Source organism: Ursus americanus, chromosome 6 (assembly GCF_024610735.1).
Source record: "Ursus americanus isolate L20-20 chromosome 6, mUrsAme1.1.p, whole genome shotgun sequence".
Taxonomy (NCBI): Eukaryota; Metazoa; Chordata; class Mammalia; order Carnivora; family Ursidae; genus Ursus; species Ursus americanus.
The window spans coordinates 53,157,356-53,176,020 of NC_142132.1; the positions used below are offsets into that span (position 1 = coordinate 53,157,356).

Here is an 18,665-nt window from a genome sequence, read left to right on the forward strand (position 1 = left end):
ACGGCTGTTGGAATGTGGCTAGTTCGGCTGCGTTTGTGAAATGGTTATGGATGCGATTTTTGCTGCAAAGGGGCATCGAAGGCAGTAACCTGGGTAGCAGATTAATAATTCATTTGCGGGTGTCCGAAAGGGTGCAGATCATCGGGCTTAAGCTTTCTGCAGACCTGTGACTCAGTCTTTTGTGAGTAGTTTGTGGACTATAGCTTTGGTTAAACAGCTAGTAATGACCGCATTTCATTGCCTTCCCTCTCCTGGAGCGAGAGCACCTACCAGCCTCCACGCTTTGTATACCGCGTGTGTGTTACACGTCTGTGGAATCGCTGCGCCTTCTCGTTGGCTTACAAACTGAAGCGAAGTGCCGCATGACTCCTGAGGTTCTCAGTCTGGTTCATGGGTGGCTGTGGGCTTTCTCCTCAGACTTGGGTCTCGTGTTTCCTTTTCACAGTAGAAGGTGGTTCTGCCCTACTGAGGTGTTGTTGGAGTCGGCCTCCTGCGCCGTCACCCATCTTTGTGTAGCCTGGTGGAATCTGTTGTTTTTTAGCGGAATTGTTGGCTGAGAGATGAGGTGCCAAAGTCAAGGTTACCATAGACCTATTGTAAGAAACATAGGTACTCTTAAGGTAGTTTATAAAATATTTTTAAAGAATTATTCGTATATATCATGACGTTGGGAGTTCAGCCAACCACCTGCTTCGTTCTGTTTTTTGTGCAACTTCTGTATAATTTCATATTCTTGAATTATTTTTCTACGTGACACATAATATTTTTATACTTAACAGCTACGTAATCTTTGTAGTAAGAGTATCGTTTTTTTCCCCCTCTATTTTTGGCCATTCAGGTTACATCTACTTTTATTCTTAGTATTGTGAACTATACTTCATAAATACAGTTATGCATATCATATTTTGCCTCTTGGATTGCTGTATTTCCTTAAAATCTATTTCTAGAAGTGGATTACTTTTTTTTTAAAGTAGGTTCCACACCCAGCATGGAGCTCAATGTGGGGCTTGAACTCACAACCCTGAGATAAGACCTGAGTTGAGATCAAGAGTCGGGATGCTTAATCGACTGAGCCTCCAAGGTGCCCCAGAAGTGGATTACTTTTTTGAAGAGGGTTCCCCCCCCCCCCCAGTTTTTGAAATACATTAATATACTAAGAAGTCCTTACCGGTCACACTTACTGGCCTTACAAATGCATATTTTATGACAAACTTGCCACTTTTCTTCCCCTTGGCTATTTAACTTTCAAAATATGACACCTTCTTGCTGTAACCTGCATTTCTTTGGTCCTAGGGGACTTTGTACCTTTCCTGTGTTTTTCCCTAGTTCCATTTCTGCGCATTGACTTCTGCCCTAGTCCTTTCTTCATTACCACATGCCGCCCCCCCAGTTTTGAGCGGACACGGGTTCACTGGGTGATACAGGAATGGATTATGGAGGGTTTTTTGTTAGACTTGTTTATGAGAACATATTCACAAAGTGAGCTTTACAAAAGGGCTCTTCTACTAGAACATTAAAAATCATTGTTTTTTGTAATAAGAATATGAATCTTGTTTTCCCTCCAGATTCAAAAAACCTGGCTTTGTCATTCTATAGAAGTTAAAATTCTCTCTAACAAAATCTGCCAGTGTTTTCCCATGATTTCTTTTATTCATGGAAGATTTTAAGGTTATAAAGATGAAAAAGCCTGATACTGTTTAACATAGTTCAGGAGGAAAAAAGCAAACCAGGTACTCCCCGCTCCCTCCCAGCCCCGTGACCTAGACTGACTTAGACGGTCACTGAGCTTCTGGACCCAGTGCCGCTGTGTGGTTTGTGTGGCGTGCAGTGCCTGGGCTGGTCCTTCAGCCTGGGTGGCTGAGTGGGGCGGGCCACCTTCTCATGCCGGTGTTTCTCTTAGCTCTGGCCAGCCCTGTCCTAGGCCTGAAGGAATGCACCAGAGGCTCGGCAGTGTGGTGCCAGAACGTGAAGACGGCAGCCGACTGCGGGGCCCTGAAGCACTGCCTGCAGACCGTCTGGAGCAAGCCGACGGTGGTAAGTGCCGTCGGGACCGTACTGATCTCCATATGCCGTCTGTAGCTGTTGCCATTTACAATGCGCTTTCTCTTGCCTCACTTCGTTTGCTCCTCACGGTGACCCTGCGAGGGAGGCAGGACCTGTTGCAGGGTGGATCCGTTTTAGCACAGTGGAAACAGGGTCTCAGAGGTTACCGTTCCATTCCCCCAAGGTCACTGAGTCTCTTGGTGGCAGTGAGGTTGAGGTCCGCCCATGGCCACCTCTGTGTGCACTCCACGCTCCTTCCGGGCCTCTGTGCGCGTCCCACCTCTGTGCTCCAGGTGAGGGACCAGAGGTGTGCAGCTTCCGTTCCTGGGGCTGGGTGCACGGGCACAGCTCTGTCCTTGGTCACTCAAAAAAGTAGATGTTAGGGGCACCTGGGTGGCGCAGTCAGTTAAGCGTCCGACTCTTGGTTTCAGCTCAGGTCATGATCTCAGGGTCATGAGATTGAGCCCTGTGTTGGGCTCTGCACTTGGCACAGTGTCTGCTCGAGTTTCTCTGCTGCTCGTCCCCAGGTGCACGTGTGTTCTCTCTCTCAAATAAATACATCTTAAAAAAAGTAGATGCTAAACTTTTGAAATCCTTCCGTGCTTTTTGGTATTTTCATTCTGCCCTTCTCAGACAAGCAGATCACTGATTCAGACCCTAGAGCTTAGTAGCTATTTAAAATTTTATTTCTAGCTGTAGCCAAACTGGAAAAGATGCTACTGATTTTTTTTCTTTTTCTTTTTTAATATGGAACACTTCACAGATTTGGGTGTCATCCTGGCATCTAAATGGTGTTAACTATAGCATACTAATGTGGGGCTCTAACACTCATGAGGTTACTCTGAGATGACACCGCTCAAATGCAGTCTTCCTGCCACCTGAACCCTCTCGGGAGACGCCTAAGCTTTGCTGGCTGTCCCACCTGACTGCAGAACGTGCGTGGGCTCGCTCTGGGATGTGCCACCTGATCGGGCGGATCCGGTTCCAGGTCTAAAACTCAGTCACTAGCGGCCACTAGTGCTGCTGCGTTAGGAGAACAATTAAAAACCCTGTTCTTCTAGAAATGCTTCTGAGTTTGCTAGATCACTACCCTCTGTGGCCAAAATTACTTTCTGATTTGGTTTCTAATTTGCTTCTCATCTTGTTTTTAATATGGCTTCCTCTTTTCAAATTCAGCATGTGACAAGGGAGGGCTTCAGCTCTTTCTCTTTTGATAGGGCAGCCTCACAGGCTCCTGAATCCGCTAGTAGCCTGACCAGGCCCAGAGGTTCAGATAGATTTCTTTCCATGTAGCTAAGTTACAGGTGTTCCTTCATTTGACTCAGACGTTTTAGTTCCTTCTTTCTTCATAGGTTGAAAATCAGTTGCCCTTGAGAAGGGAGCTTCCCATGGACCTCAAGAAGCAGCTAAAATCTCCATATCCCGGGCCACGTGGGGCGCTGGGTGCCCAGGCTTCTCAGGGACAGGCGTGCTGTCTAAGCTCTGGGGTGGTGACAAATGGCTTCCATGTGAGCATAGCAGCCCCTGGGAGCCAGAAGGTAGATGGAGTGTAGGAGTCAGTGCCAGTGTCCGGCTGGGCTTCTCTGCCTCACCACCTTTTACTCTGTGATAGTGATATTTGGCCCCAGGTGACCGGTTTTCTCGGATTTCTGCTGCTCTGATTTTCACCTTTCCAAGCCTCAGTTTCCTCCTGGAGCTGTTGTGAGCATTAATACATTTGGCCTGTGCCACGTGTGCTGGGGTGTAGAGGGTACAAGAAAAGGGTATCTCTCCCTAGAAGCACAGAGTGTTCTGGTCAGTCCCCCCGATCCTTCTCCCATGGCATCCCTGTGCTTCTCATCTAGGTTAGGGAACCAGAATGTGCCAGTGTGTCTGACATCCCTGGTTAGATAGGCCAGGACAGAGGCCGGGGGGGCTTTTTAGCTGGGTAGGGTGTGCATTACGTCCTGCAAATACAGATCTCTCTCTCTCATGTTCTGTTCTCCTAGAAATCCCTTCCCTGCGACATATGCAAAGATGTCATCACTGCAGCTGGCGACATGCTGAAGGACAATGCCACGGAGGTGAGCCGCCAGGAGTATGTGTGACCACGTGTGAGCAGCGGCCACATGGCCATGTGCATTTGTTCCTTGAAAGAGCTGTCTGTGGCTTTGGGGGTCTCACGAGGGATGGTCTAGGCCCGGGTAGGAAGTAGTTCAGCTCTTGTGAGCCACATACTTTTTCTGTCACCTAGTTTTTTTCTTTTTCCCCCCAAATCCTTAAAAATGTAAAACCCATCCTGAGCCACAGGCTGTACAGAAAGAGCCTGTGGGAGCTAGCTTGCTGTCCCGTCTCGGTGTTTAAGTGCCCAGGTTGGTGGGGGTTTTCATATCGCTGGTCGCTACCTTTAGGTCCGTTCTGGCCCTCTCTGCTCAGAGTTCCCTGTGCCCGTGAGACTGTGGGTCAGAGCAGCTTCATCTGGAGAATGTTTGCTTTTTGCCTCTTGGTGTGATGCAGCCACGGCCAGCCACTAACCCTCTCCCAGGGCTCTTCCCTGAGGCCGCTGTTTGCTGGGAGGTGTGGAGGTCCTCTGCTCTCAGTCGTTTGCAGAGCAGAAGTCCATCCTGACCCAGCCCTTGCCTGTATCCCCTTAGCAAGAGATCCTTGTGTACTTGGAGAAGACCTGTGACTGGCTGCCTAATCCGAACTTGTCTGCCTCGTGCAAGGAAATGGTTGACTCCTACCTCCCAGTCATCCTGGACATGATTAAAGGACAAGTGGTACGTGGTGGAGAATAGACTCTTCTTTTAGGGAACTTCTGGGGCCCAGGGAGGTGCCAGACCAGAACAGTGATTAAAGTGGAAAGTCTTTTCTCAGCAGCTCGCTAGTACAGTTCTGACATCTGAGATGGCTTTGCCCAGCAGACCACTCTGCTTGTAAGTTTCACGGCTGGGGGAGAGCACAGGAAATGGGACCTTGCAGAACACTGAAGGAGTTGTAGACTGCTTCAACATTTACACGTGCCCATTTGCTAACTCATGTCAGATCTTTAGCTCTCCCTTTGAGCATGCATTTCATTTCATTTCTGTGGTTTTTATCCTAAATGGACTGAGCTAGAGGGGTGTTCTGCTTGCATTCTAATAAGCATCTACCGTGCACAAACCATGTGCCACTGCACTGGTTGGCTTTTCAGCCACAAACAAGGAGCTGGGTTTGTGGAATTTGGAAAGACCCTAAGAAAGAAGAGGTGCTCAAAACACAGGGCCAGCAGGGTAGAAGTGTCCTGAGACTGGATGAAGGTTTTAGCGAGGATGGCATGGGTCACACCATGCAAGGCCTTTTCGGCTCTATTTAAGGATTGTAAGTGCAGTAAGAAGTCCTTGGAGGGTTCAAGGGGGAGAAGTGACATTAGAGGTGCCTTCTTTAAAGGGTTTGGTCTAGGTCCCACCAGTTGGGAGTTGGAAGAGGGGAAGCTGGCAGGGCAGTCCATGTGAGATGTGATGGGGCAGCGGAAGGGGACAGGTGCACGTTCTGTTTCAGAGGAGAAATGGGCTGGACCTACTGAGGGAGGGGAGGGACAAAGGGAAGAGTGAGGAATGTCTTCCAAGTCTCTGGCTTGAGCTGCTGGGAGCTGGGTGAGGGAGCCATTTGCTAGAGTGGAGATGGAGGGGGGAGCAGGTCGGGTAGTTTTGTGAGCAGGGCATGCGTATGTGAGGCCAGGAGGTGAGAACAGAGGCTCATTCAGGGGCACTGGGCGGTGGTTTTGTTTCCTCTGGAGAGAGGATTTCCAGCTAGACTTCTTTTCCCACTAGAGCCATCCTGGGGAGGTGTGCTCTGCTCTCAATCTCTGCGAGTCTCTTCAGAAGCACCTGGCAGAGCTGAATCACCAGAAACAGCTCGAGTCCAATAAGATCCCGGAACTGGATGTGGCTGAGGTGGTGGCTCCCTTCATGGCCAACATCCCCCTCCTCCTCTACCCTCAGGACGGCCCCCACAGCGAGCCCCCGCAGAAGGTAAGGCCGCAGGCCCAGCCACTGAGTGCCCCGTTCCTGGTTGGTTTAGAGATGAGACGTGAGAGGGTGTGTGTGTGTGTGTGTGTGTGTGTTCTCACACTGGGGGCTTATTCTTTCATTTGACCCTGCAGTTACCCGAACCATCCTTCAAATGGTTATGCCGTGGAGGTTCTGAAGAACTTGGGATATTTAAAGTATGCAAAGACTCTCTCCATTCCAGTTTTATTGAAATCAATGCCTTATTGATTTTAAGCCTATTGATAATTGTAGAGCCTATAAAGACACAGAACTGGGGCACTTGGTTGGCTCACTCGGTGGGGTGTGTAACTCTTGATCTCAGGGTTGTGAGTTCAGGTGCCACATTGGGTATAGCCATTATTTAAACAGAACAAAACAAAAACCAAACTTTTAAAACAGAACTGTTCAGTAAGTCACTGCCTAGTGCTTTGGTCATGAACATACAAGGACATTTTCTTGGGAGTTTGGATCCTCTTATCTATCATAGGAGTATGCTATGTTTACAGCCTGACACCCCCCCCCCGCCCCCCTTCTCTGTAGGCTGGTGGGGACGTCTGCCAGGACTGCATCCAGATGGTGACGGACATCCAGAATGCTGTAAAGACCAACTCCACCTTTGTCGAGGCCTTGGTGGACCATGCCAAGGCACAGTGTGACCTCCTGGGGCCTGGCCTGGCTGACATGGTAAGCCTTATCTCTCCATGCATGGGAAGGTACACTGGGTCAGGGAGCTTGGGGGACCTAGGAGCGGGGGACCCAAGAAAACTTCAGTTCCCGAGGTACTGTTTTAAGTTACAACCCCAGGGCTTTGAGGAAGAGATGGTTCAAACAACTGTTTTCTTTTTCCACAGAAAGCATCTGGAATAGTTGGTGGGTACTTAAATACTTTGTTGGTTAGTTGAATTTGTATGTGTAAGCAAACACTTGGGATAAGAGTGGAAGGGGACCGCTTTTGTGAGGATTTGTTTTCCTCCCAGTCACTGTATGTGTAAGAACACTAGAATCCTTTATAACCTTGTTTTTAAAATCCTGGCTGTTGTATATTCATAATCCTGAGTGTGCTCTCCCCACAGCCTGTGGGGTTTTCCATGGAAGCTGTGCAAGGACTTGCAGGATGATTCACGTCTTCCTTACCTTGGTGATGTTAGTCCTGCAGGCTAAGAAGCCCATTTTGTTAGTCTCTTAGAGGGTCTCACTTCTTGGACCCTATTCACATTAACTACATGTGTTTGAAATTAACCTGTAAAACCAAAGTACTAGTTTTGTACCTGGCAGCGGAAAAACCTTGGCCAGACTGGATGTAGGGAAGCTGGTTGTAATGACTCCATGGGTCTGGGATCAGAGCAGCCATCTTGGGTAGGAATGGCTGGTTCTGGGAGCTCTGGGTTCTTCTGTTGGCTTCCTCTGGGAGTCTTTTGGCCTCCTCGAAGTATTTTTGTATCTTGCTGTGTTAACTTGGCCTCCCCAGTTCAGCCCTGTCTGAGGGCCGTTACTACCCTTGGCTTTCTCACTGTGGAGGCACCCCAGTGTGGCCAGAACTACTCTGTGAGGGTCTACAGGAATTATCTCGCTGTGGATGAAAATAGATATGCTGAAAATCATCATGACTTGATTCCTCGTGGATTTTAGCTTTATAAGCTTGTCCAGGAATGCATGAGCGGGTTTGAAAAGTCACTTTGGGTTCATAGCGGCATGTCTCATATCCACATTCAGAACTGCTCCTGAGTGGTTACTCTGTGACCTTGGGGCAAGTGTGGGCTGTAAAAGGAGATTGGAGGACCTCTCCTCTAAGGTCCTTTGGGACACATTTTCAAAACACCCTTTGCACACCTTTTCCTATGAGGTATAGGATAAACAAATAGCCATCTTTATCTCGAGATGTTTGTAAGACTGCACTCTTCGAAGCTCTATAGTCACCTGTTGCCGTTGCTGGAAAGGCTGGGTTTTTGGTGTGTGTTTGCAGCAACGAGTGTCACTCACAACCGTTGTCTCTCTCCCCAGTGCAAGAACTACATCAACCAGTATTCTGACGTTGCCGTCCAGATGATGATGCATATGGTAGGTGGCAGGGAAGTTCCCTGTTAGCATTCTTTGCCTTGAACTGTATGATTCCCAGGATTTTGAACATTACATGGTTTAGTCTTCCTTTTCTCCCTTCAGATAATGAATTGGGTCAAAACGAACCTCGTTCGACCAGCAGACTCTCTACCCGCAACTCAGTACCCCCCCCCCCCCACCTTACCTTCCCCAGCCAGGGGACAGGCTGAGGCAGCTCCACCCCCGGGACGGCCCTGTGGCTTCCTGGCGGTTAGTTGGCTTGTGCAAATCGAGCTGGCCATCAGATTTCTAGTATCTGGCTCTTATCCTGGGACTCGTGGGAGTAGTCTGCTCTGGAGCTAGTCCAGGCCTGAGAATGGCTGCGTTGCAGCGTGAGTGTAGGGGTGCAGGGAGCCCCGCCTGCCACAGTTGGTCCTGCACCGCAGCGTCCTTAGCCGTAGTTGCTGCTTGAGCCCACGACTCCTGCACTTGCTTCTGACGCATCTAGCTGGTACGGGCGTCCCTCCGTCGTTAGAGGTAGAAGACCCTGATCGTGCGGTGGGCTGGCCAGCTCCGCGCAGTAAACTGTGGTTCAGAGCAGGGTGGGCTCAAGGAATTCGTACGTTGGGAACGTGCCCTGGCTTCCTGAGATCTAAGCTGCGGGGCTTGAGGGGGGGTGGGTTGCGCTTTTTGTGTCTCCATCCTGCTGGCTTTCTGACTGTGTTGTTGGTTCCCTCACCAGGGGTCAGCAGGCTGTGGCCCACTGCCTGTTCCTGTAGTTTTATTGGTGCGCAGTGATGCCTGTCCCAGTTTGTGCTGCGACGGCAGCGTTGCAGACCTGAGAGCCGACGGGCATGGTGGAAGCCGTACCCTGTGGCCTTGCTGTGACTGCTCAGGGGCTCTGTCCAGACATGAGAGGGCTTATTTGGGATTCTTAGACCGTGCCTTGTTCTAGAAGTACCTCAGAGGCAGCTTACAGAGACACACAGCTAGAGTAGGAAATAAATAAGCCTTTGATTTTGATTTGGTTAAGTGCTTTCTCATAGCTAACTAACAGTTTTCTCACTGTAAAAGATACACTACACAGATGTTTTTTGCAAATATGGAAAATACTTCCCAAATCAAAGATCATTTGCAATTAAAAAAAAAACAGTGAGGTAGTATGGTTATGTGTTATTTCAGACTCTGTAGTTTGCACTGTTTTGCTCATGAACGTATTGGCCATTAAACATCCTTGTAAATGATTTCTAAGCGGCTGCATAATCTGCTGTTTGGGTGGAACATACTTTCTGTTAACCCATCGCTCTGGGTGTTTAGGTTGCTTTGGAATTTGTCTTGGGATCAAAAGCGTGATGAGCCCCCGTACAGTTAGATAGATGTGCGGACCCCTGTTTCTCCCTTAGTACAGATAACTAGAACCGACCTTCCTTCGGCCTTCCAGACTGGCACCTGGCTACCTGGGGTAGTTGCCCTGCAGCCTGGGGAGCAGTGGGTGTGGTTCAGGATCCCTGACCCTTTTGGGTGTATTTTATATTCTGGCACACAGCCCTGATTCGGGCAGCCCCGTGTCCTGTTCCAGTTTGCTGCTTACCATCTCGCAGGCATGTGGGCCTTAGGCTTCTGAGGACGGACAGCTCCTCATCACCTGGCATTTTCTGGGGTCTGCTGGCCAGTGTTCTGAGTATGATTTGGTGTGTCGGGCATGGGGCCTGTGCACACACCAGCTGGACAGTGTGATCTGTCCCTTGGGGGCCAGAAGAACTTTCAGGGCCCCCTGAAGTGGTAGGAACAAGGTAGGTTGCTGATTTGTGACTGCAAGGTTTCCCCTGAACGTCTCGTGATGCACTTACACCTTCGTTAACTGATCGTTGTTGTTTTAATTTTTTCTTAACTGTTGTGTCCTTTCCTTTCTCTTGTTTTCATCTCCGATTTCCTGTTTTTGTTCAACAGCAGGATCAGGTATGTGGTGGGGCATCTGCTTGTAGTAGCGGTCTGCTGCTTGTTGTAGTTGTTTTGCTTTTTTTTTTTTTTTTTTAACAGCATGATCTGTGTTTAATAGGCTGGTGGGGGAGCTTCTGCATCTCTCCCCTGTGACTTAGCACTTGAGGTCCTGGGGGTCTCCTCTCCCCTTCAAGGGGCCAGAAAAGGAAGCCAGCAGGGCCTTGGACTCCAGTTAAAAACCAGCACTCAGCTGGCCATGTGCATGCCAGCAGTGTGATGATGGGGAACCACGGGTGACCCCCGAGATGCCTCGGCCTCCTTAACTGTAGGCCTGACTTCTGGTGGGACACTTTGTTTCTGTCATGACTCGGGGGAGCATTGCATGTCTTTAGTCCTGTTTTTCTTGACCCCAGAAATGCTTCTGCTGCATGAGCAAATCATTTGCAAATAGAGAGCAGACTGTTCCGTCTGTTGGATCCAGAGAGTTGGAAACAATCTCTTGATTTGTGGCTTCTGCCCCTCTGGGTAATGGGGTCCTGCAGCTCCTGGAGCCACATCAGATGGCTCAAGAGCCAGGCCAATGGTGGCATGATACTGGGACCAACCCCCCAGCCCGTACTTACTGAGCCAGCACCCCCTTCTGAGCGCTGGCATCTCTCTGTGGGAGTAACGATTTTTCAAATGTATTGTGAAGTCTAATGGGAGAGGACTTTGGCTGAAATAACCTGAATTTTCACCTGGGCTGCCCCAAGGAGGAAGCAGAACAAAGCTCATCTGAGACAAAGCAGCCACACTCCTCCTGAGTCTTGGTCTTTTTTCTAAAAAGTTTGCTGTGTCTTTGGCCCCATTCTGGTCTTCTCCCCATTCTTAAAGTGTGCCAAAGACAGGCTGTTTAGGATACTTTCAGACTTCCTCCGTCTTAATTCTAGAGACTTCTTGATATTAAGGTGAACAATAGCCATGGTCTAGCTCTCTTGCATTAACAGGTCTCATGTGAGCAGTCCTGTCCTGCTGCTGTGGTTTGGTGGTGGGAGGCAATGGCCGTCAGGCCCAGAGCTAGGCGCTGCTTGCATTTGGTTCCCAGAGTATACAGAGCATGTCTGCTCTTCTCACTCTTGGCCATCGTCATGGTGAAATGGTTAAGATGTCCATCTTACCCAGTTCCCTGTGGTTTGGTGTCTGGACGGGAAAGGGGATCAGTCTGGAGCTTCGGTGACCTGAAAGAATTCATCAGTTGGGGGCATTGGGTTTTTGTGTGTACTGTGTTTGCGCAATTGTAAAAATCAGAATGTGTTTTTTTTTTTTTAAGTCTGCCATTTTTTTCTTAAACAGTCCTGCCACTGAAGGATCTAAGACCTTTGGCTTTCTGTTAGTTTGTGGGCATGGTGGTTCCTCCTCTAGAAAGAACATGCAGCTTATTTCCTACTGAGAGTGAACCAGCTCAGCCACGAAACAGGTCCTAGAACAGAGCAGGGGTCCTCAGAGAGGATGTGATTGCCTGTGAAAGGGAAACAGGTGCCAAAAGCCTCACTTCCCGGGGGTGCTCCCTGGGGTGCTCCCTGGCTGGAGCAGGGACAGCCGTTCTGTCTGCTCTCCCTTCAGAGTTTTGTGTGGCCTCCTCCCCGTGTGAAACTGGTTCATCCGCATTTTCAGGAGTCCCTTTAGTTTTAACATGGAATCTTTGCCTGTTTGGGCAGTCAGACTTGACACTGTGACCAGGGTGCTTCCCCAGCACCCCGACCTTTGTGTGTAGAGAGTGGGACTGGGGGAGGGTGGGTGCGGGCCTGCATCTGACTGCTTTTTCTGTGCCTTCTCAGCAACCCAAGGAGATCTGTGGCCTGGTTGGGTTCTGTGAGCAAGTGAAGGAGATGCCCTTGCAGACGCTGATCCCTGCCAAAGTGGTCTCCGAGAACGTCATCCCTGCCTTGGACCTGGTAGAGCCCATGAAGGTACCTGGTGTCATCGTGTTGCATTGGCCAGGGCTGTGTCATGCCTGGGCCACTCCATGTGTACCACATTCTGTAAGGCACACGCTTTTTTGGTTCCCTGCCTGACTCCTAAAGGTGTTTGAGTTTGAGAACATCCGTTAGTTTGTGGTGTCCCTGTACGAGTGCAGCGTCCCGCTCCCAGCCCTGAGTACGTTTATTCCCTCGGTTACGAACCCGAGTGCTCCACGGGGTCAGCCTCCATTGTAGCATGTCTCCCACCTCCTCGGACACGGTTCTGCCCCCCCGCCCTGCCCACGGTCACTGCAGCGCAAACCTCATGTTCCCAGAACACCCGGGGCTCACGCAGAAGCCTCTCGGTGTGCTGCCTTGCGTGCATGGGGGTGTGTGTGGTTCCCTAGCGCCCTGCACTTGGTAAAGACGCACCGTGTTCCCGTGTCCGTTTCCGTTCAGCACTTGCTACGGGTCTGCCAGGGTTAGAGATCGAGTCCTGAAACTGTTCAGCTGGAGTGGTCAACAGACTTGTCCCGGTGTTCATGTGGCTCCCGGTTTAGTGCTTCAAAGGGCCCAGGCCCTGTGACATCTTACCATGTGGCACACGCACGTGCTTCTTCCAGAACTTCCTGTCACTTGACCTTTAGCCGTCTCGTCTCCGTCTGCTGCCCTCCCTCAGCGTGTGCAGCGTCTGGACCACACAGTTAAGAAGTCAGATGGAGTTGGGGAGGCAGAAGTGCCTCGTTTTGCCAACCGAATTAATAGCCAGAGAAGATGGAGGAGAGTTACAGCTTATATTCTAGCCGCACGGGACTACTTACGTTTAAATAAAATTACACCAAACTTAAAAAAAATTCAGTTTCTCGGTTACCCTGGCACATTTCAAGTGGTCCGAGGACACGTGTGGCCCATGCTGCTCTGCTGGACTGCAGAGATGGAGAATGTTTCTACTGTCACAGAAAGTTCTGTTTAGCAGTACTACTTTATTAAAGGCTGGCTCTAGGAAAGCAACCTCAGGTACTAGTGAGACTTGAAATTCAAGAGCAGGCCTGAAATGTGTTTAAAGCTCTGTCTTGTAAACAGTGGACAGGTAGTGAGTCCTCACTCTGCCCTGCGCCTCCACCCACCTTCCCAAAATGACTCCGGAACGCTGAAATGATGGTGACAGATAAGATACGTTGTGCGGACTGCTCTTTGGGGTCGGGGGATGGTTTCACTGCTCTGTCTTCTGAAGTGTGGATTCCTGGTCTGTCTGTGGGGTTGGGGGTGTGCGGCAGGAGGTAGTGGTGGTAGAGCACTGGGCAAAGGGATGGGTCTTCCGCCATGCAAAACCAGCAGGGACAGGAACTTGCACACTGGGAGGAAGCCACCCTGTGTCCCTTTGTTCTCCTGTCCCTGGCCATAGGGTGTCCCTTCCCCTTTAGAGCAGCAGGACTCGGGTGAGGTGAGGGTCTCAGCATTAAAGTGCCCTCCTGCCCTTCCCACAGAAGGACATGGTCCAGGCGAAGGCTGGGGTTTACTGCGAGGTCTGCGAGTACGTGGTGAAGGAGGTGGTCAAGCTCATTGACAACAACAGGACCGAGGTATGAGCATCTCTAGAATGCTAGTGTTTCCGTTCCCTAGTGGCAGAACCAGCAGAAGAGGGGGGCTTGGCCCTTGCCGGCATTGGACACCAGCCCTGGGAATCCTCACAGCCGCTGGCCACCGGCGGGTGCCTCTGGGCGGGGGTCGGGCTGCTTTCTGGGGAGGAAATAGCACCTTGTTGTGGGCTGGTTTCCTAGTCATGTTCGTATTTTGAGAATCTTCCCCAGCCCTGTCCAGCCTATTCTCTTCTAATAAGGATCGTCTTGTGTTGTGGTTCAGGAAGAAATACTTCACGCTTTGGATAAAGTGTGCTCGAAGTTGCCTACGTCCTTGTCCGAAGAGTGCCAGGAGGTGGTGGACACTTACGGCGCCTCCATCCTGTCGATCCTCCTGCAGGAGGCGAGCCCTGAGCTGGTGTGCGGCATGCTCCACCTGTGCCCCACCCGGGGGCTGCCTGTGCTGCCCGGTGAGCGGGTGAGGGCGTGGCCGGCCGGCCTCTGGGGCTCGGGGTGGGGGGCCTTGCCGGCGCTGAGCCTGTGCTCCTGTGTGTAGTCCGTGTCATTCAGCCGAAGGACGGGGGCTTCTGTGAGGTATGCAAGAAGCTGGTGAGCTATTTGGACCACAACCTGGAGAAAAACAGCACGAAGCAGGAGATCCTGGCTGCTCTCGAGAAAGGCTGCAGCTTCCTGCCTGACCCCTACCAGAAGCAGGTACGCCCTGGGCTGCTTTGGGCCAGAAGGTCAGAATCTGCCTGCGGAGCACAAAGCCTGGGCTAGCTCATTGTGCCGCCCATGGAGGTTTTTCAGGGAAGACTAGCCATTTCTTAGAGGGGTCTGTTGGCTCAAGGAGAGCCGAGGAGGGGGAGTAACAGGAGCAGGTGAGGGGGGAGGCGGAGTGTGGGTGGGTGGGGCATCTGGGAAGGGGTGCCGGGCTGGCAGAGCATGCGTAGTGCCCCTCCTTTTATGCCCCATCTGCTGGGCATGCCTTGACCTGGACCCGTATCCCTGTGTACTTAACAGTGTGACCAGTTTGTGACTGAGTATGAGCCCGTGCTGATAGAAGTCCTGGTGGAGGTGATGGACCCATCCTTCGTGTGCCTGGTGAGCTCCCGGGAGGCGTGTGGCCTGGCTGGTTCTGCATGGGGTGGGGGGGGGTTTACCTCTCAGGTTCTAGCAGAGTCCCTGGGGATGGACTGTGGGAGGACAGGGCTTCCCACAGCACTGATGTTTTGGAAATATATGTCCGAGCTCGAGTTCTGGCTGCTTCTAGAAACTGATAATCTCTGGTTTTGAAAAGGATCAGTAGGGCTGATCTGATTCTTCCCCCTTTTCACCACATAGAAAATTGGAGCCTGCCCCGCAGCCCGTAAGCCTCTTTTGGGAACCGAGAAGTGTGTGTGGGGCCCTAGCTACTGGTGCCAGAACATGGAGGCAGCAACCCAGTGCAACGTGAGTAGCTCGGCAGCTCTTCCACAGGCCTGCCTCGCCAGTCGGGCGGCTGCTGTGACAGTCCTGGGTGAGGGGCCCCGCGGTCGGTGCTGTGCCCAGTCTTCGTGTCAGAGGAGACACGGAGGCCCAGAGAAGCAGCTAGGCCTATTGGTGGCCGCCCAGCAAAGGCAGGAGGACTAACAACATTCTTGCCTTTGAGAAGTGAAGGGTGGGGGTGTTCTTTAGTGTTTTTTGCTTCTGCTTTCTTGTTTTTGCCTTTAGTTTCCATGTGACAGGGTCAGGATCAGATTTGCACAAGGCCACCCTAGAGATTGAACAGGTCCTCCTCTCTCTCGGGTCAGTCTGGGCTGGAGACTGGCCTGAGTCTTCACCCAAGGCCGAGCCGCTGTTCTTGAGTGACGCTGAGACTTGGTGCCTGCCCAGGGCCTGCGGCACTGTCCTGACTGGGCTGCCACCAGCGGTGCCCCACACTGCTTGCTTGGGTGGGGACGTGTGGACTAGTCGGTTAGGTAATGTTCTTTGGCGCAACCTTGTCTTCCTCGAGCGGGTTCCTCCTGACCAGTGGGGCATGACTGCCGGTCCGGGTGAATCAGGTTGGGCCCCTGCAGGGAAGGGGTGGTGATGCCCACCCGGCCGTGTCCAGCTCCTTGCTCCTCTGGCCCCAGCGCACAGCAGTCAGTGGACGAGTAGGTTCCTGCTGCCATCCTGGGTGCCGGGGCCTGTGGGGCCCTTGTTCTCAAGGCCTGAGCTGGTGTGCGCTCTCTTGGCTGAGGAGTTCGCCTCGGGCGCCTCCGTGCCACCTGCGGAGCGCTGGGACCCCGCATGCGAGCAGGGGGAGGGGCCCCGGACCCACCTGCAGGGGCGCACGGCGCTCAGGTGCTTTGCAGCTGCTGTTCTGGCCTCGTGCCTTAGGCGTCCCCGACACTCGGGGGGGTCACCTGCTCCCCAGTTTGAAGGGGGCTGCTGTCAGCTGACTAGGACAGGAGAACGGGTCCCATTTTTGCGTGCCAGGAGTAGAGTTTGTCACGTGAAGACTAAATCCAGCTTCCTCTCTCCTGTCAGGCTGTGGAACATTGCAAACGTCACGTGTGGAACTAGGACGTGTGGAACTAGAAGGGACGTTTCATCTTGGAGAAACTGCAGCATCTTTTCTATTTGTGTGTCTGGGGCAGTGAACACACTGATCTGTTGACTCTGTTATAAAAATAGGTCCCCTTTCCCTCCCTCCCTCTCTCCTCCCCCGTAGCCTTGCTGTCAGTGCGGAAGTGCCTGGCCCGCAGCCGCCACCACGGCTTCACTGTCCCTTTCTTTTGCCTGGACAGGTGGGCACGGACTGTGCGCTGGAGGGCGTTCAGCCTGTGCTTCTGCGGTGGCTCCCTGGAGGTGGCGGCGGGGGGCTCTGGGGGCTGGCGTGCGCCGGAGCTGCTTGACCAAAGGCTCTCCGTCCTCTTGGCCGGGGCCTTGTTCTGAGCCCTCCGCCTGCCCCTAAGCAGGGGCCTCCCCTCTCCTGGGCAGCTCGCTGTCCCGAGAAGGAAAACAAAGGCAGTTCTGTATGAAAGATTAGAGGCTCAGGATAATGAGGCTTTTTAAAACCACGTAGTTCTCACTGGAGGGGAGATTGAGGGAGCAGCTGCTCGGGAGACCTGGGTGCGTCTCGGGTTTGCTATCCCTGGGTCACCCTCCGATTCAGCTTTGGGGTGTCTTTCCTGGTGATGCCTTGGTCGGGGTTCTGTGGGTTTGGGTGGGAGGGGGAGAGCCTGCCTGAATGTCATCTGCTAGCTCCATGGGGAGGTCCCGTGGGCCTGGCTTGTGTGTGTGGACAGCGGTGGCCGCCTCTTGCTTGCTCTGTGTCCGCCTGGCTGCTGAAGCCTTGCTTTGTGCGTCTCTAGTGCTGCCCGGGGACCCCCTTGGCTCCGGGCCTCCCGGCCTCCTCACCTCCAACCCCCATTTCCTAGATGTTCTTTTTGACCTTCGGATAAACGTGGATGAGAAGCTCCTAAGCCTCTGGCTGTCAGAGGGGGTGCTGGGGGTGCTGTCCAGGGGCCTTGGCTGCTGCCCTGCCTCTCCCGTTTAGCCTGCCTCCTCTTCTGTCCCACTTCTAGTTGCCAGGAGACAGCGAGACGTGCAGTTGCTATTAAATGGACTTAATGACTTTTTTTGGTTTGTTTTGCACTAAAGTTTCTGTGATTTAACAATAAAGTCTGTTAACTAGACGTGAGCCTGAGTGCTTCTGTTAACACCTCAGCCAGCGTTTGGTTTCGGAGTAGCTCCGGGGCCGTGAGTGTCCGGTGGTCCTCTGGCCCCTCTTGGCCACAGAAAGCAAGCAGAGTGGCAGAGAGAATCCCGCCTGGCTCCTCTCTGGCCAGCCCACCCCCTTGCCCTAGGCCAACCCCAAGGGTAGTTTACAGGAGCCACGGTGAATTGAATTGCTGTTCAGTGACGCTGAGTTGCTTTTCTTATTTAAAATGCAGACCATTCCAGAAACGTTCAGTGAGTCCCAGTTAAACAAAATCAAGGGGAAAATGTTGAGGGAATAACTTAATTTAAAAAAGGAATACACACAAACACTCTACATTCAGAACCCAAGGGAACACCAGTCCTTTCTCTTTATGAGCTGGACACGTTTGGGAAGCCAGTGGAATGTAGAGAACGCAGTTCGCTGACATTGACCATGTCCATCTGGGGAGTCAGGGCTCACTCACTGCTCCCAGCTGGGTGTCTAGCCGGGGAGGGGATGTGCTAGAAATGCATTGGGACTTGAACTGAAGTCAGGGAGTCAAGGCCAGGTGGGGTATGCCAGCTCTGGGCCTCCCTCCCCTGGTGCTGGGCGCGGGGGAATGGGAGATAGATGGACAGGGATGTGGGAAGGGCCTGCTTGGCCTCTTAGAGCTCAGCCTGGGCTTCTGAGTTCATCCTCAGACTCCTGGGCCCCCAGTGACCCTCCTTACCTTGTCCTTAGATGCTTTTTTTTGTTTGTTTGGTTTTCTTAAAAAAATAACAAATTTTATGAAGGTAGAGGTCAGGTGCTGAATGGGCGTCTGGCAGAAGTGGAATCTGAGCGGCTGGGGCGGGCTCCCCCAGGCCGGCCCGAGGCCGTAGAGTTGGCCTGGGGAGGGGCCCCCACTGTAGTCCTGCTCTGCCCTGCCCTGGGAGGGATGGGGGACAGCAGCGAGGCCCCCCCGTCCGGTCATAGCTCTGTGATCTCCAGGGGGCTCTCAAGGATCACGTCACGGAGCTTGTGCAGGGGTGTGGATTTGGCCGACTCCGTGCGGGCGTTGCGCTCGAAGGCACTGGCTTCCGCGGTGGTCAGGGTCTCCAGTGAGCGACCTAGGCCCTTCTGGTCATCCTCGGGCAGGCTGTTAAGGTCGGTGGCCAGCAGCGTGCCCGTGCTGCCGTGTACCATGTGGATCCCGTCGGGCCCCTTGAGCTCTGCTGGTGGCTTGTGGCGGAAGCGCAGGCTGCCCTGGCCAGGGCTACGCTCCCCCGGCTCGTCCTCCAGCTCCGTCTGGATCAGCTGCAAGAGGCCAGGATCCCCCTGTGGCTCTGGGACCCACCCAGGCTCAAGACCATGCCCAAGGGCTGAGCAGTGGATGGCCCCAGAGTCCCGCCTGCTGTGTCCCTGTTTCCTCCCTACCACACACAGGTAACTGCAGTGAACTCGG

The 18,665-nt window shown here is 52.5% G+C and overlaps 2 protein-coding genes across 9 annotated transcripts in view; one reads left to right on the forward strand and one right to left on the reverse strand.

Moving 5' to 3' along the window:
* PSAP (prosaposin) overlaps positions 1 to 17,216 on the forward strand; it is a 32,587-nt gene extending 15,371 nt beyond the window's left edge. Inside the window, exons 2-14 of the mRNA XM_045783606.2 lie at positions 1,901 to 2,034; positions 4,032 to 4,106; positions 4,677 to 4,802; positions 5,835 to 6,035; positions 6,594 to 6,737; positions 8,055 to 8,111; positions 11,849 to 11,980; positions 13,459 to 13,554; positions 13,835 to 14,021; positions 14,108 to 14,265; positions 14,575 to 14,655; positions 14,896 to 15,003; positions 16,066 to 17,216. Of these exons, the coding sequence (XP_045639562.1) occupies positions 1,901 to 2,034; positions 4,032 to 4,106; positions 4,677 to 4,802; positions 5,835 to 6,035; positions 6,594 to 6,737; positions 8,055 to 8,111; positions 11,849 to 11,980; positions 13,459 to 13,554; positions 13,835 to 14,021; positions 14,108 to 14,265; positions 14,575 to 14,655; positions 14,896 to 15,003; positions 16,066 to 16,101 (1,535 nt within the window). The 3' untranslated portion in view covers positions 16,102 to 17,216. The remainder of the gene's footprint in view (positions 1 to 1,900; positions 2,035 to 4,031; positions 4,107 to 4,676; positions 4,803 to 5,834; positions 6,036 to 6,593; positions 6,738 to 8,054; positions 8,112 to 11,848; positions 11,981 to 13,458; positions 13,555 to 13,834; positions 14,022 to 14,107; positions 14,266 to 14,574; positions 14,656 to 14,895; positions 15,004 to 16,065) is intronic.
* CDH23 (cadherin related 23) overlaps positions 16,229 to 18,665 on the reverse strand; it is a 404,613-nt gene continuing 402,176 nt past the window's right edge. For all 8 annotated transcript variants that reach the window (XM_087863049.1, XM_087863048.1, XM_087863050.1 and 5 more), the window contains one exon: positions 16,229 to 18,517. In XM_087863049.1, the coding sequence (XP_087719175.1) occupies positions 18,191 to 18,517 (327 nt within the window). In that variant the 3' untranslated portion in view covers positions 16,229 to 18,190. The remainder of the gene's footprint in view (positions 18,518 to 18,665) is intronic.